The sequence below is a fragment of the Cervus elaphus genome, chromosome 13 (assembly GCF_910594005.1).
Source record: "Cervus elaphus chromosome 13, mCerEla1.1, whole genome shotgun sequence".
Classification (NCBI taxonomy): domain Eukaryota; kingdom Metazoa; phylum Chordata; class Mammalia; order Artiodactyla; family Cervidae; genus Cervus; species Cervus elaphus.
In genome coordinates this window covers 19,594,995-19,610,273 of record NC_057827.1, presented here as the reverse complement: position 1 = coordinate 19,610,273, position 15,279 = coordinate 19,594,995, and the positions used below count along the sequence as shown (strand labels likewise).

The following is a 15,279-nucleotide window of genomic DNA, read 5'->3' as shown; positions in this document are numbered from 1 at the left end:
GGAAGATCCCCTGGAGTAGGGAATGGCTACCCACTCCAGTATTCTTGTCTGGAGAATTCCATGGACAGATGAGCGTGGTGGGCTACAATCCACGGGGTCGCAAAGAGTGGGACACATCTGAGCGGCTAACAGACACACACACATCAAGGTTATGTAACCGAAAGTGGGGTCTGGTTGCTCTCTGCTCAAAAGCCAATACAGAGGCCAGGTCGGCGGAAAGGATGCTGCCTCTTTTGGATGCTGGCAACTCAGTGTAGGGGTGAGGGGAGGAGGTGGACATCTGTCCAAAGGCCAAGCTCCCCCCGCTGGCAATCAGAGGGCAAGAGCTTTTACAGATTGAGGGAGGGGGCTACCTGCAGAAACAGTACAGTCAGCTGACAGTCACCTTAAAATTGGTCAGCAGTGGTCTGACCAGCGTCATCTTGGTTGTTTTAAGTGCGGTTCATCTTCAGTTCCAGGGTGGGTTTGTTTCCATTTCTTTGAGGCTGATTCTGAGAATCGTGACAGCTCACATCACGGCCACAGTCTGGTCATCGTGTAGTCAATCTCTCCACCCAGTGGGGTTTCAGAGTCTATAAGACAGCTCACGGGACGTGGCTCAGAATATTGTAAATAGTCCTTGAGAAGGAGCTAAGGGCCCTGACTATGCTTAATGGCTAAACTATGATTATTTGGTCTCCTTTGACTATTTTCCTTTGTTTCTGCATGTTTTCACTTCTCTGATTGAATTCACTTCTCATATTCTTTGTCTAAAGTTTTTCCACAGACAAAAGGCACGCTGAGGACATGGGAGGCAAGGACCATAGCATCCTGCTCCTTTTCAGTTATACCCTCTTTTTAAAAATGTTCTAGATCTGTGTAAAGAGAGACAGGATGCAATATGGTGATTTCAGCACTTAGGTGGCGGTAAGTGTAAGAGAAGATGGAGAGAGTACGTTGGATTTACTGGCAAATTCCCCGAGGCACAAGGACGTGTCCTTAGAGATTCTGGTAGACACAGACCAGTATTTCCCATCATCTATGTCTGCTTCTCCATGAAATAGATTTCGACCATTTGATGGCCGTCTCCTAACACTACTCCTTTCTTTCCCAGGCTACTTACAGTAAAGATACTTCTCATTTATACAACTGTATACTAGAGCTGGAAAAAGTCATCTCCTCAATAATGTTATTTTAAAGATTTTTTAAAATCTGCAAGCCTGCAGAGGAGAAGAGACTAGCCTGAAATCTTTTGATGACAGTCCTAAAAGTTGAACTCCATTCTTCATTTTTTGGAAGGTGGTGTCAGAGGTGAAGTAAAAGCCTGATGCCCATGTGTGGAGAATTTAAGGAGTTATATAGAGTTATACAGAGAATTTAAGAAGTTGCATAGAAGTTATAAACAAAAGACCCTCTGTTTCCTTCATTCTTTAAGTAAAATGAGCCCAAGCATGTATTTTCTGAAGTGATTTTCTTTTTTTCCTTAAAGATTTTTTTGAATGTGGATCATCTTCATTAGTTTGTTACAATATTGTTTCTGTTTTATGTTTTGGTTTTTTGGCCGTGAGGCATGTGAGACCTTAGCTCCCCGACCAGGGATCGAACCCACACCCCCTGCCTTGGAAGGCGAAGTCTTAGCCTGCCAAGGAAGTCCCCTGAAGTGAATAGTTTTCTCATTCCTGCTTTGCTTCATCTCAGATTAGGACCTGATATGAGATAATGTGTGAGAAACTAGAGTTCCAGTTCTTTCCTGAAGAAGTTTCTCTTTTATTTCACTGTATGTGGAAGGCTTGTTGTAGGACGGTCTGTGTGTGTGAGCTTTGGGAAAATAGACCCTTTGTTTATTTTCTCTCTGAAAGGTGATATAAATGACATGAAAGAGAATTTTACACTTAACAAAAAGTCAGTTAAAGGGTACATATTATATATCCTGCCTCTGTGCCTTAGCAGATGCTATTCCCTTTGCCTGGAATTCACTTGCTCTGCATCTTGGCTTGGATAGCTTTTATTTATCCTTAAGGAAAAGCCAATATCATGCTGTACCCGACTGTATCATAAGTGCCCGTTTGCAGTGATCTTGTAGCTTGTCTCTAATCTTTTTTAAAAACAATTTATATCTGGTCATGCTGAGACTTCATCACTTTCTCCAGTTGCGTTGAGTGGGGGCTATGCTTCAGTGTGTGCGTGGACTTCTGACCGCGGCGGCCTCGCTTGTGTGGAGCACAGCCTGCAGGCACACGGGCTCAGTAGTAGCCTGAGGGCTCGGTTGCTCCGCAGCAGGTGGGATCTTCCCGGACCAGGAATTGAACCCATGTCCCCTGTGTTGGCCGGCGGACTCTTATTCACTGTACCACCAGGGAAGTCCTACGTATGTCTGATCTTAATCGTTATCACACCAGATTTTAATGGTCAGTTTTCTTGTTTCCCTCTTTAGTTTTGAGTTTCTTGAGCGTGATCCCATTCAAGTCTAAATCCTGGTGACTGCGTAGATGTGACTTTTGGCATAGTTTAGATCACCTGGCGGATGAAGCACTGCGCTTGAGGGTAACTGAAATAAAGGGTTTGAAATAATAATTCCATCACAGCCTCTGGATCACCCATGGCTTCTGTTTCCTTAAAGGAAGGGTTTCATGAGATACTTCTGTCAACTTTTCTTTCAGCCTTTGAGGCCTCCTGAGTGAAGCATCTTGGACCAGTTCAGTATATAAATTAGAGATCAGAGGAGATGATTTATATAAAAGACTCATAAAATATACCTTGGCATTTTCTCCTTTTATCTCTCCCTTTATAACTTTGGCTTTTTATAACTCACTTGGAGATACATTTTAAGGTCTGCCAGTGTCAGACCTGCTATGATTTACGGCCCTTCTTTCTCACCCACCTTTGGCAGAACATTAAAATATCACCAGAGGCCACATCACCACCCCATTACTGTATTAAAGAGAAGGATATATTAAGAAGCGCAAAGACCTGAGACAGGCTCCAGGAATAGCTTTCCTGAGTAAACACAGTCAGCATACAAATTACATTAATTTTGACATCAGAGCCATCTTCCTGTAACAAAAGCCTTAGTGATCAGGTTTTCCATAGAAATAGGAAGAGTCCAGCGGTAGCTTTTGGAGGCCGATTTAAATTTAACCCTAGGAGAAACTGTTGCAAACAATTTGGCTTTCTTGATCAGGGACTCTCACAGTTCCTAAAGTATAATAATCTGGCATCTTCCTCTGGAGATTATAGTTCAAGAGGTGCAGGTTGGAATGAAGAGAACTCCTATCTTTCGTAATAACCTCCCATTTTATTCTTTTTTTTTTTTTTTGTACCCAAGTTACGTCAGTTTATTTTCATTTTTAAAAACTGGAGTATAATTGCTTTAAATGTTGTGTGGTTTCTGCTGTGTAGCCTTGTGTATACATAAACCCCCTGCCTCCTGAGCCTCCCTCCCGCCCCCCACATCCCACCCCTCAGCGACATCACAGAGCATCAGCTGAGCTCCTGGCTTTATGGCAGCTTCCTGCCAGCCATCTGCTTTACACATGAAAAGTGAGAGCATTAGTTGCTCAGTCGTGTCCGACTCTTTGCAACCACATGGACTGTAGCCCGCCAGGCTCCTCTGTCCATGGGATTCTCCAGGCAAGAATACTGGGGTGGGTTGCCATTTCCTTCTCCAGGGGATCTTCCTGACCCAGGGATCGAACCCAGGTCTCCTGCATTGCAGGTGGATTCTTTACCATCTGAGCCCCCACAGGGCAGAGTATATATGCCAATGCTACTCTCGCAGTTTGTCCAACCCTATTTTATTCTGATGCAAGTGTTCTGGGGACTTCTCCTTGAGAGGCACTGGCCCATGCCTTCCTATTGCGTGAGAGGTCTTTTTGTCAAAGCTAATAAGATGTGGTTCTAGGTTAGGGTTCTCAGCAGAACATAGTTGAGAATGAAGAGTAAGGGGCACTGGCCGTCGTATGTGCTCGCGGAGTGAATGATCTGGCGGCCCTGAAGAGCAACGGCGATCCTCACTGCCCTGTGCTACCTCTGTCCCTGGGTCCCCACTGAACTGTATTTGTCTGTTGGCTTGGTTTCTTTTTCCCATCAGACTTGAGGGCAGGGACCGTGGCTTTGCTGTCTGTACGCATAGCACCTAATGCCACGCTCGGGAAAACTTTTGCTTGAGACTGAATCAATGAATGAATAGACGGACGAATGAATGGGGTTGAAATTCCTGACAAATGAAGACACAGACAAAGGTTTCTCACTTAATACTTTAACCGAGCTTGGGAAATATAACCAGCAGAGGCTGATGTCCATGTATGTGAGTATATGTTTTTAAATGTCCTGCTGCTCTTTCCTTTTAAGTTTATGTCGGAGCTGAAGACGTGCAACAGCTCCAGATGTGGGCTGTGCCTCATAGTCATCCAGCGCTTTTACCTCTTATTGGCTGTTTCGGTTTTAAGTGAAAAAGTAATATATACCAAGTGTATATATTGGTGGGCTACAGCCCGTGGGGTCACAAAGAGCCGGATACGGCTGAGTGACTGACACTTCGCTTTCAGCCCCCAGCGCCCCTGCCCCGGGCTACACACTCCTGTGTGTGTCTGTCACTCCAGGTGTGTGCCGTGCACGCGAAGGCGTATGTGCCTTATCCTTTCTCACACGAAGGAAAGTCACACGCTATAAATGTCACTGAGTTTCTTCTTTTCAGTTAACAATATATCTTAAACATGGTTCCAGATGAAGGCATACAGATCTGCCTGATTATCATAATGGCTATAGGTGCTCAGATGCTCAGTTGTGTCTGACTCTTTCCGACCCCGTGGACTGTAACCCATCAGGCTCCTCTGTCCATGGGATTTCCCAGGCAAGAATACCGGAATGGGATCCCGCTTCCTTCTCCAGGGGATCTTCCTGACCTAGGGATTGAACCTGCGTCTCGTGCATCTCCTGCGTTGGCAGGTGGTTTCTTTACCACTCTACCACCTGGGGGGTTACAGTCCATGGGGTCGCAAAGAGTTGGATGCAGCTGAGCAACAGAGCCCCTATAGCCATTATAGTAATTAGGTAGATGGCTGTGTGTGGTACCTATCTGTCTATCCATTCTCTCTATTACCTATCTACCTTTCTATCGTCTATTATCTGTCACTCCTATTGTTTACCTGTCCCCTATCTATTATCTATCGTCTATCTATCTATCCATCTGTCTTTCTAGTAAGGCATTGCTGCTATCAGCAATGTTGCAGTGAAGATCAGTGAATGTGTCTCTTTGAATGCATGAGCAAGTATGTGTATGATAAACTTTTTGAGGTGGTATTCCTAGGTCAAAGGGATAGTACATTTTAAATTTGGCAAAGCTGGTCTTCAAAGAGCCTGCACCAATTATGTTCAACAGTGTGGATGACAGTGCCTATATTCCTCCACATTTTTGTTGGTTCAATTTTAAAAACAAAAATTCTGAGGCCCTCACACATCTATTGCCTTCAAACCTTCCAAGACCAGCTAAGGGATATTCCTGTATTTAAAGCTCCTAAACTGAGATGTTATGAATATTTTCATGTCACGCTGTTTCATCTTTCCATGATTCTGATGCAGAAGGTCCATGAATCTGCATTTGGGAATCATAGATTGATGCCTAGAACCCCGTGTGTACCTGGACTAAACGTCAGGTCCCAAGGACCTGAGGGCCCTCTCTGTTTATAAACACACAGTGAAGAAAGGGGAACTAGTTTGGGTTGAAAATAACGTGTTAGAACCTTTTAGTTTGCACTTCTCCTTCTTCTGCCTTTCTGTTTTCTGTTTGAGTCTCAAGTCTCTCTCTTTTTTTCTTTTTTCCTGGATGAATCATTTGGGTGCTGATTTTTTCCCCATAGGTTCACAAAGATGTACTTTAAACATGTACTCTTTGAGGACACGTTATTTGACGAGTGCTATTTTGAGGATGTTACATCGACTGATACCTATTTCAAAAACTGCACCATTGAATCGACCATCTTTTATAACACAGGTAAGAGCATGAACAGGGTGGACTTGCTGTTTAGAAATCGTCCAGCTGCTCAGCCATAAGCTTTACAATGTGTGTGCTGAGTCTTGGGTTCTTGCCCCAGGCAGGGCACAAAGAAGTTGCCGTGCCAAATCATTTACTTTGTCTGTATCTCAGTTTGATCACATGTAAAATAGAAATAGAAGCACTGGGCAAGTGTTCTGATCTCAACAAGACTGATGCTATATGCTCAGGGTCTTTGGTAGGAACAAATTATGACCCAGATTAAAAAAAAAATAGCATTCCAAGAGGGTTACATTTTATGCCTGGAGTGCATTCTTGAAGACCTAGCATAATTTGAAACTTATAAAATTCTCATGATAATACATGAAAAGGAAAGACTGCATCTTTTCAAGCTTCATGCATGAAATAAGATAAGAATATTTTAAAATTACACCATTTCAGATTTCCATGATTAAAAAAAAATCACAAAATTTCACCTCTCTCTCACTCCTCATTATTTTTACTGCTTTCATGATGAATTAATACCAAGTGGAGCTGGGTTACAAGGAAACTAACTGAGCTTTACCAGGGGCTTCACCGATACTATCTCAAGTAAGAAATGTACCAACATCCGTGTCTTACAACTAAGGAAACAGAGGCTTAAGCAACTTACATTAAGGCCACAGATAGCAAGTGGGGGAAGCTTGGCTCCATCCCTTAATTGTTAAGCTGTGAAGTCTGTGAGGCTTCCTCTGAAATACTTGCATTGTGTCCGGATCAATGCTTCCTCCCTGGCGTTGGCACCATGGCATAGTTTAATGCAAGAACATCTTTTTCCCCTTCATGATGTCAATCTCAAACAATTCAATGTCTCATCTCTAAATATCCCTTGGTCTTTAAATAGTCCATCATGGAACTTATCTTCCTAACTTATTTTTAGCCTGAACTTAAAAAAATATTGGTGAGTTTTGTACGTTTCGTCTTTGGAGTATCTTTTATTTTCTTCTTTCAGGTTTCAGTGATGCCTCTTTGCTTGCTCTCTTTCCCTTTTTCTCAATGTCAGCAAGTACATTTTATTTATGTAAAATATTTTAGGAGTTTCCAAGATAAAACCTGCTATTTCATTAAGGTTATATATATATGTATATAATTCTATGAATATATATATTCATAGAATTTAGTAACACTTAAGCCCAAGTAACTTTTTGTGTGTCTGTATACTTCGTATGTATGAACTATGTATATATATGTGTGTGTATATATATATGTGTGTGTGTGTGTGTATATATATATGTGTGTGTGTATATATATATATGTGTGTGTGTGTATATATATATATGTGTGTGTGTGTGTGTGTGTGTGTATATATGTATGGCCTTCCCAGGTGGTGCTAGTGGTAAAAAACCCTCCTGCCAATGCAGGAGACATAAGAGCCACAGGTTCAGTCCCCGGATCAGGAAGATCCCTGGAGGAGGGTGTGGCAACCCACTTCAGTAATCTTTCCTGGAGAATCCCTTTGGACAGACGAACCTGGAGGGCTACAGTCCATAGGGTTGCAAAGAGTTGGATAAGACTGAAGCAACTTAGCATGCACACACACACTATATATATGTTCTCACACACCACAGTATGACACAGATGTTCATACACACTACACATAGTTCATGAACATATATTCACTATATACCGGCACACATTATATATACACAGGTGCAATCAAGTCTGTATGTTCACACTTATACATGTGTATATAGACATAGTCAACGTATCAATTCATTTAGTAGGGTCTGTCCTTACTACTCTTCCTAACATTTGAAAAAGTTATAAAACTTATTTATGATTATTGCAGAAATTCAAACATTAGGAAGGACACAGAGTTGAAATAAAACTTCGTGTCCATCTGGCACCTGATTTCTGATAGTGTTTCCTCTTTTTCCAGAGGGAGCTGCTGTGTAACAGTGTCCTTGCAAACTCTTTATGTTTATTCACATAGGTAACATACATGTTTGTTTAAAAGTAAATTGATTATATAGCTCATACTGTTGTGACATTTGTTTTTTTAAACTTAATATGCTATAGATATGCACCCTCTTAACATGGTAGGTGAGTGAGAGCTCAATCCGGTCCGACTCTTTGGACCCCATGTACTATAGTCTGCCAGGCTCCTCTTGTCCATGGGATTTCCCAGACAGGAATACATGCCCTCCTCCAGGGCCTTTCGTGACTCAGGGGTTGAACTCAGGTCTCCTGCATCTCCTGTATTGGCCAGTGGATTCTTTACCACTGTGCCACTTGGGGAGATTGGGATTTTGCAAACACTTGTAGTCATGAAGTGTCAGAGCTGGGAAGCAGTGGATATCATTAGATGTTTCCTCTAACTTTATAGGCAGAAGCTCAGGGAGGTTAAAGAGGGTCAGCCACTGAGCCAGTGGTTATTTTGAAGCATGCTCAGGTTTCTGCAAGGGTTTTGGAGTGACTGGCTCAATCTGGACCCAATTCTCTGGTCATTTGCCTCATATAAGCTGGGAATCCTTGAAGGAGTACCCCAGGCAGGGTGGCCCTCAATGTCATATTGTTGATACAAACAAGGCTGTTAACTGACTTGAAAGATGTTCTACTTACATGTCCCTCAATGAATGTTCATTTCATTTCCCCTTGCTTAGAGAAACTTAAACAAGTTGTTACATTTTTAAAGATTTCTTGCTACATCAGTACCTTGCCCCATGTTATTATTGTTGTTGTTCAGTTGCTAAGTCATGTCTGACTCTGCAGTCCCATGAACTGCAGCACGCCAGGCTTCCCTGTACTTCACTATCTCCCCGAGTTTGCTCAAATTCATGTCCATTAAGTCGGTGATGCCATCCAACCATCTCCTCCTCTGTTGCCCCCTTCTCCTCCTGCCTTCAGTCTTTCCCAGGATCAGGATCTTTTCCAGTGAGTCGGCTCTCCACATCAGATGGTCAAATTATTGGAGCTTCAGCTTCAGCATCAGTCCTTCCAATGAATATTCAGGATTGATTTCCTTTAGGATCAACTGGTTTTATTTCCTTACTGTCCAAGGGACTCTCAAGAGTCTTCTCCAGCACCACAATTTGGAAACATCAATTCTTCAGCTCCTAGCCTTCCTTATGGTCCAACTCTCACATCCAAACATGACTACTGGAAAAACCATAGCTTTGACTATACAGACCTTCGTCCGCAAAGTGATGTCTCTGCTTTTAAATATGCTGTCTAGTTTTGTCATTGCCACGTGTTACCTTGACTTTGTCTGATTGCCAGGGGTGGTGCTGCCTGCCCAAGGAAGGGGCATAACTCCAATCCCTGCCTCTGCCCCAAATCTTCCCCCCTGTTTCACATGAACCACATGTTTCTGTCTCTCCGCAGACCTCTATCAACATAAGTTCATCAACTGTCATTTTATCAACGTTACCTTTCTGGAGCAGAAGGAGGGCTGCCACATGGACTTAGAGCAGGACAACGACTTCCTGACTTACCTCGTCAGCTTCCTTGGCAGTCTGTCTGTCTTGCCGGGGAACATCATTTCTGCCCTGCTCATGGACAGAGTTGGAAGGCTCAAGATGATTGGTGAGTTGTCAGGGATGTTGCGGCTGTGTTCTAGTGGGCTAGGGCGGAGGCTTAAAGTAGAGGAAAAGCAGCAGGATTTTCCTTTTTCTTTTTCAAGAAAACTCGCACAGGAAACCATGTAGGTAAGATGAATTCTGCTGGTATCGAACCAAGTCTGCAAAACCCCAGGGAACCTTGGAGATCTCTGAGATCCCTAGTCCCGGTCGGGCACAAGCCTTCATTTCCTGATTCAGCAATTCTGTCACAGTTATGTATTCTATTAGCACTTCAGTAGGATGTTAAATATGTCCGCTATACCCACTTTGTATTCCTCTTGGTGGAAAAATACACTAAAATGCTCTTAAATGAGGATCAATTTCATTCGATGGTCATAAATAGATCTTGTTACTTTTTATTATTTAATAGCAATAACATTTTGGGCTTTGGAGTTGGACAGGCTCGTGTTGGAATCCTATCACCTAAAGGCTATTTGACTTTGGACATGTTCCTTTACTTCTCTGGGCCTCATCTTATAGATAAGTAGACTTATGATGGGCTGGCAGGGGTTTGTGAGAATCGAACACAACGTACCCAAAGCATCTCCTAGTGCTCCGTGCATTGCAGGTTCTCATGTCTGCCTTGCTTCATTCTGCCAGATTTGCAGCAGTTTATTACCAAAACACAAGCCAGGCATGGTGAACAAGAAATAAAATATATATACACCCAGAGCCGGGGTAAACGTGGGGCTTCCCAGGCGGCACTAGTGGTAAGGAGTCAGCCTGCCAGTGCAAGATATGCAGACGATACGAGTTCCATCCTGGGGTCGGGAGTAGGAGGAGGAAATGGCAGCCCACTCCAGGATTCTTGCCTGAGAATCCCGTGAACAGAGGAGCCTGGTGGGCTACAGTCCACGGGGTCACGAAAGAGTCGGACACTACTGAGCACAGCACAGGGAAAATGTACACAGAGGAATATGGTAAAGGGGCTTCCCCTGTGGCTCAGTGGTAAAGAATCCGCCTGCCGATGCACGAGACATGGGTTCGATCCTTGGTCCAGGAAGATGCCACATGCCCTTAGGCAGGTAAGTCCATGCACCACAACTGTTGTGCTTGTGGCCTGAGCCTGGGGGCCGCAACTACTGAAACCTGTGCATCTAGAGCCTGTGCTCTGAAACAAGAGAAGCCTCCGCAATGAAAAGCCCTCACACTGCAGTGAAGAGTAGCCCTCGCTATCGCAACTAGAGAAAAGCCCACACAGCACGGACGACTCAGCCAAAAATAAATTAATAAAATTATCAAAGAAAGAATATGAGTCAAGGCCAGGGGAGGGGGAGCAGACAGTATGCTGATACACATGCCTCGAGTTCGGCCCCAGGGATGTAGTTGTCGGGAAAAATTAATTCCAAGATCCTAGCAGCAAGGCTCAAAGGATGCAAAATAAATTGCAGAGTCTCTTTGGCAATAAGTAGTTGCATGAATATTTAGAATGGTGAGCCCAAGACATGGCTGTGGTTTCTGCTTTTTAATCTCATCGAGAGGATGGTCATGTCTCAGGCATAGCAGGTTGAGCTGCGTCCTCTTCAGCAACAGTGTTCTGGTTGGACCTGAAACCCGATGAGGGAAGACGGTGGCTGATTAACTTCTGTGATGTCTGTGCCGAGCTCGGGGTCTGCCACTGAGTCATGGCTTAGTCACGCTGTGGGATGGAGCGAACCAGCGAAGATGGCCTCTTTCCTGGACGAGTTGGAGGCACCGAGTTTTTCAGCAGAAGGTCCTGCAGGGGTGGCGTGGTGTCAGAGACTGGCGGGCGGGAGTCAGCTGGCCGTCTCGGCCAGCACTGGCTTTGTGAGTCCGCATGACTTCCTTGACGGCTCTGAGATTCTCTCCCACGATGGTTAAAATAATACTTCTGTTAGCTCCAATGAGAGTGTGTGACACTTCTGCCACTGGCCCTTTTTTTTTTTTTAATTTTCAAACTATTAGTATGTAATGAGCTAGACAAATAGTGTGTTCCAAGCAGTCTCTGTTGGTCTGTCTAATAACAATATAGAGAAGAAAAACAGGTGACTGAAGCCATATATTTTTACTTGGCACTTGAACTAAATCACTTGGAGTGGCTCTGACAAGTCTATTTTTATGGGAAAAACCCCCACAATTTTGGAGAAGAAAAGAGCAATCTTTGTACAAGAAAGTGAATTTCTTTTCTTTTCTTTTTTTAATGATTTCTTTATTTATTTTTGGTTGCACTGGGTCTTCGTTGCTGCCCACAAAGCAATGGTGCCTGGGGTCTATTCTCTAGTTGCGGTGCGCAGGCTTCTCATTGCAGTGGCTTCTCTTGTTGCAGAGCATGGGCTCTGAGGATGCATGGGCTTCGGTAGTTATGGCACGTGGGCTCAGGAGTTGCATCTCCCGGAGTCTAGAGCACAGGCTCAATAGTTGTGGCACATGTGCTTAGTTGCTCCCTGGTTTTGGGGATGTTTCTAGACCAAGGATCGATTCTGAGTCTCCTGCATCGACAGGCAGATTCTTTACCACTGAGTCATGAAGGAAGCTCTATCGTAAGGTATTGAATGTAGTTCCCTGTCCTATACAGTAGGACCTTGTTTATCCATTCTTGTATATAATAACTTCAGGTAAGTAATATTTTTCCTGATTTAAAATTTATTTCTTTTTAATTTTATTTTTGGCTATGCTGGGCTGCCAAAAATTTTTGTTGCTGCATGCAGGCTTGCTCTAGTTTTGGTGAGCAGGGGCTACTCCCTAGCTGTGTGCATGGGCTTCTCATTGCAGTGGCTTCTCTTGTTGCAGAGCGTGGTCTCTAGGACCCGAAGGCTCCACAGTTGTGATGCAAAAGTTTAGTTGCCCTGAGGCATGTGGGATCTTCCTGTACCAAGGACGACCCCATGTCCACTGCGTTGGCAGGCGGATTCTTAGCCACTGCACCGCCAGTGCAGTCCCCAGGAAGTGAGTTCCTATCACAGGCCTTTTAAGTCCTAGGGTTGAATAGTGAATTCTGTGTCAGCTCCTGGAGTAGCTGAAAGAGTTCTTGGGAGATGAGGGTGGATGAAGAGAGGGTGGGGGGCGTGCCCCTGTGAGCAAGAGCGACGGACCGCACCCCTCAACCAAGGGCGCAGGGAGGGCTGAGCACCCGGAGCAGGCGGGGCGGGGAGAGAGCTCATCCTTTCCTTCACCACCGAGTCTCTGCTTGTCATCATGAGTGTATCCCAGGTGAAAGTGGATTTCTCCAGTGCTAACTTGTCATACTCCCCAAACTGGATATCTGCAACTAATATTTACCGTTCATCATTCTTCATGTGTTGTCCAGTCACTCAGTCGTGTCCAACTCTTTGTGATCCCGTGGATTGCAGCATTTCAGGCTTCCCTGTCCTTTACTATCTCCTGAAATTTGCTCAAACTCGTCCATTGAGTCAGTGATGCCATTCAACCATCTCGTCCTCTGTCGTCCCCTTCTCCTCCCACCTTCAATCTTTCCCAGCATCAGGGTCTTTTCCAATGAGTCAGTTCTTTGCATCAGGTGGCCAAAGTATTGGAGCTTCAGCTTCAGCATGAGTCCTTCCAATGAGTATTCTGGACTGATTTTCTTTAGGATTGACTGGTTTGATCCTCTTGCTGTCCAAGGGACTCTCCAGAGTCTTCTCCAGCACTGTAGTTCAAAAGCTTCAATTCTTTGGCGCTCAGCCTTCCTTATGGTCCAACTTTCACATCCATACATGTCTATAGCAAAAACCATACCTTTGACTATATGGACATTTGTCTTTATATTTTGATCTTTTACTAATGTGTATTTCATTTCTGAGCAAGATTGTTAAAAGCTCATATAGTATCCTTTTTGTAGCTTTAGAGAAAGGCCTGGCATACAGTGTGTCAACTGCTATATTCTCAGGGCCCAGTAACTGCCAGGTGCTCAATTAATGTCTCAGTGTGATGTGAGTGACCTGTTTTGACATTGCCTTTCCTATGATCCTCAGACAACCCCCCAGTCGAGTCTGCTGGGGCATCAATTATCCTGCTTACTCTGCCACTGTGCCCTTTTCTGGCCAGAGTTGTGCCTTGTTAAAAGCAGGGAAGAAATTTTTCCTGATGAGCCTGTTAGTCCTCATTTATTTGATTTAATAAATATAAATTTGTCCAGGACAGTTCTCCACCAGCCTGTGTGGTCAGCAATGGGAATACGATGCTAATTGAGACAGACAGAATCCTTGTGCTTAAGGAACAAATGATCTATTGGAGAGACAGACATAAACTAGAAATTTCATTCAACTAACACTTAGGAAGTGCTTATTAGAGGTCAGATTTTGTCCCAGGCATTTTGTAAATATTAATATATTTAACCTCCACCTGTGATGGGGAAAGTGAGACAGCTCAAGGAGGTTAAGTGTCTCACTCAAGGTCACACAGGGGCAGCTGGGGTTGACCTCAGGCCTCTCCATCACAAGGGGAATAAGAACTAATGATGAGAGTGGAAGATGTGGGGACCAGAGGGATCTATAGTGGCTCTATATTGACTCAACATAGTCAATCCTAAAGGAAATTAGCCCTGAATATTCATTGGAAGGACTGTTGCTGAAGCTGAAACTTCAGTACTTTGGCCACCTGATGTGAAGAGCCAGCTCACTGGAAAAGACCCTGATGCTGGGAAAGATTGAGGGCAGGAGGAGAAGAGGGGGACAGAGGATGAGATGGTTGGATGGCATCACCGACTCAATGGACATGAGTTTGAGCAAGCTCCAGGAGATAGTGGAGGACAGAAGAGCCTGACGGGCTACAATCCAGCGATGGGGTGGGGTGGGGGGTCTCAAAGAGTCAGATATGACTTAGCAACTGAACAACAGCAATGGTTCCCTATTACTTGATTTCTTTGATGATAATATTTTGTTTTCAATAAACATTGTACCCCAAAGCCCATGGCTGGCCACTTTGATGCATACATGTTGATGATACAGTTCTCAGGGCACTTGTGGTCCAGTAGATAGTAGTCTCCCTCCATTCTAGTTCTCTCCTCACTGTTGGAAAGACGTTAGCATGCTACCTAGTCACAACCCTATCCCTCCCCAGAATCAGCAGAATGCAGGTGGACAGTTACCATCCCCCAGCTCGTCAGCAGGGTTTGGCATGAATCTCGGCAGCTCTGGGTCTGATGGCGAGGCTCCAGATAGAGGCGCCCCCTCCCCAACCCAGGGAGGCACTTGTGGGGGAGGCCAGAACAGCCTTTTGGCTCCTTGGCAACCTGAGGACCCCTCCAGACTCCTGATTCCTGGTGGGGACTCCTCTCTGTTTCCCAGCTGGTTGGTTGGGACCTGCTTCTTTCCTTCCTTTCTGCCAACTATTCCCACCATATTTCCAGACATACTCTTGATCTCTGCTCTGTACCCACTCAAGACTTCCCGAGGTCTTCTGGGCTAGATGTATTGAGTTTGGGTAGGATGTGACATAGCCTTCTTTCAAAGGGATTTCTTATCATTAACTGTATCACCCAGAGCCCTGGTGAGGAAAGGAATTCACCCAAGATAGTTCTGGTGAAGACTGTACGATGGAGCAGCATTTACACGTGTGGGCAGGGTTATGGGAATAGATGAGGTTGATGAGACTCTCAGATACTAGTGACAGTGGGCAGCAGGCTCTATCTCCAGGGACAGAGGGAGAAAACAGCAGTAGCTGAACCCAGGGAGAGCTAGAACCAAGGAGGAGGAGGCATCTGGGAGAAATTATAGTCCTGGAGGAATGTAGCATTTGCCCCAAAAAGGG

At 44.5% G+C, this 15,279-nt stretch overlaps 1 protein-coding gene across 4 annotated transcripts in view; it reads left to right on the top strand.

Moving 5' to 3' along the window:
• Window positions 1-15,279, top strand: part of SV2B (synaptic vesicle glycoprotein 2B) — a 230,066-nt gene that overhangs the window by 205,306 nt on the left and 9,481 nt on the right. For all 4 annotated transcript variants that reach the window (XM_043922495.1, XM_043922498.1, XM_043922496.1 and 1 more), the window contains 2 exons: window positions 5,838-5,971; window positions 9,335-9,535. In XM_043922495.1, coding sequence (XP_043778430.1) covers window positions 5,838-5,971; window positions 9,335-9,535 — 335 coding nt within the window. The remainder of the gene's footprint in view (window positions 1-5,837; window positions 5,972-9,334; window positions 9,536-15,279) is intronic.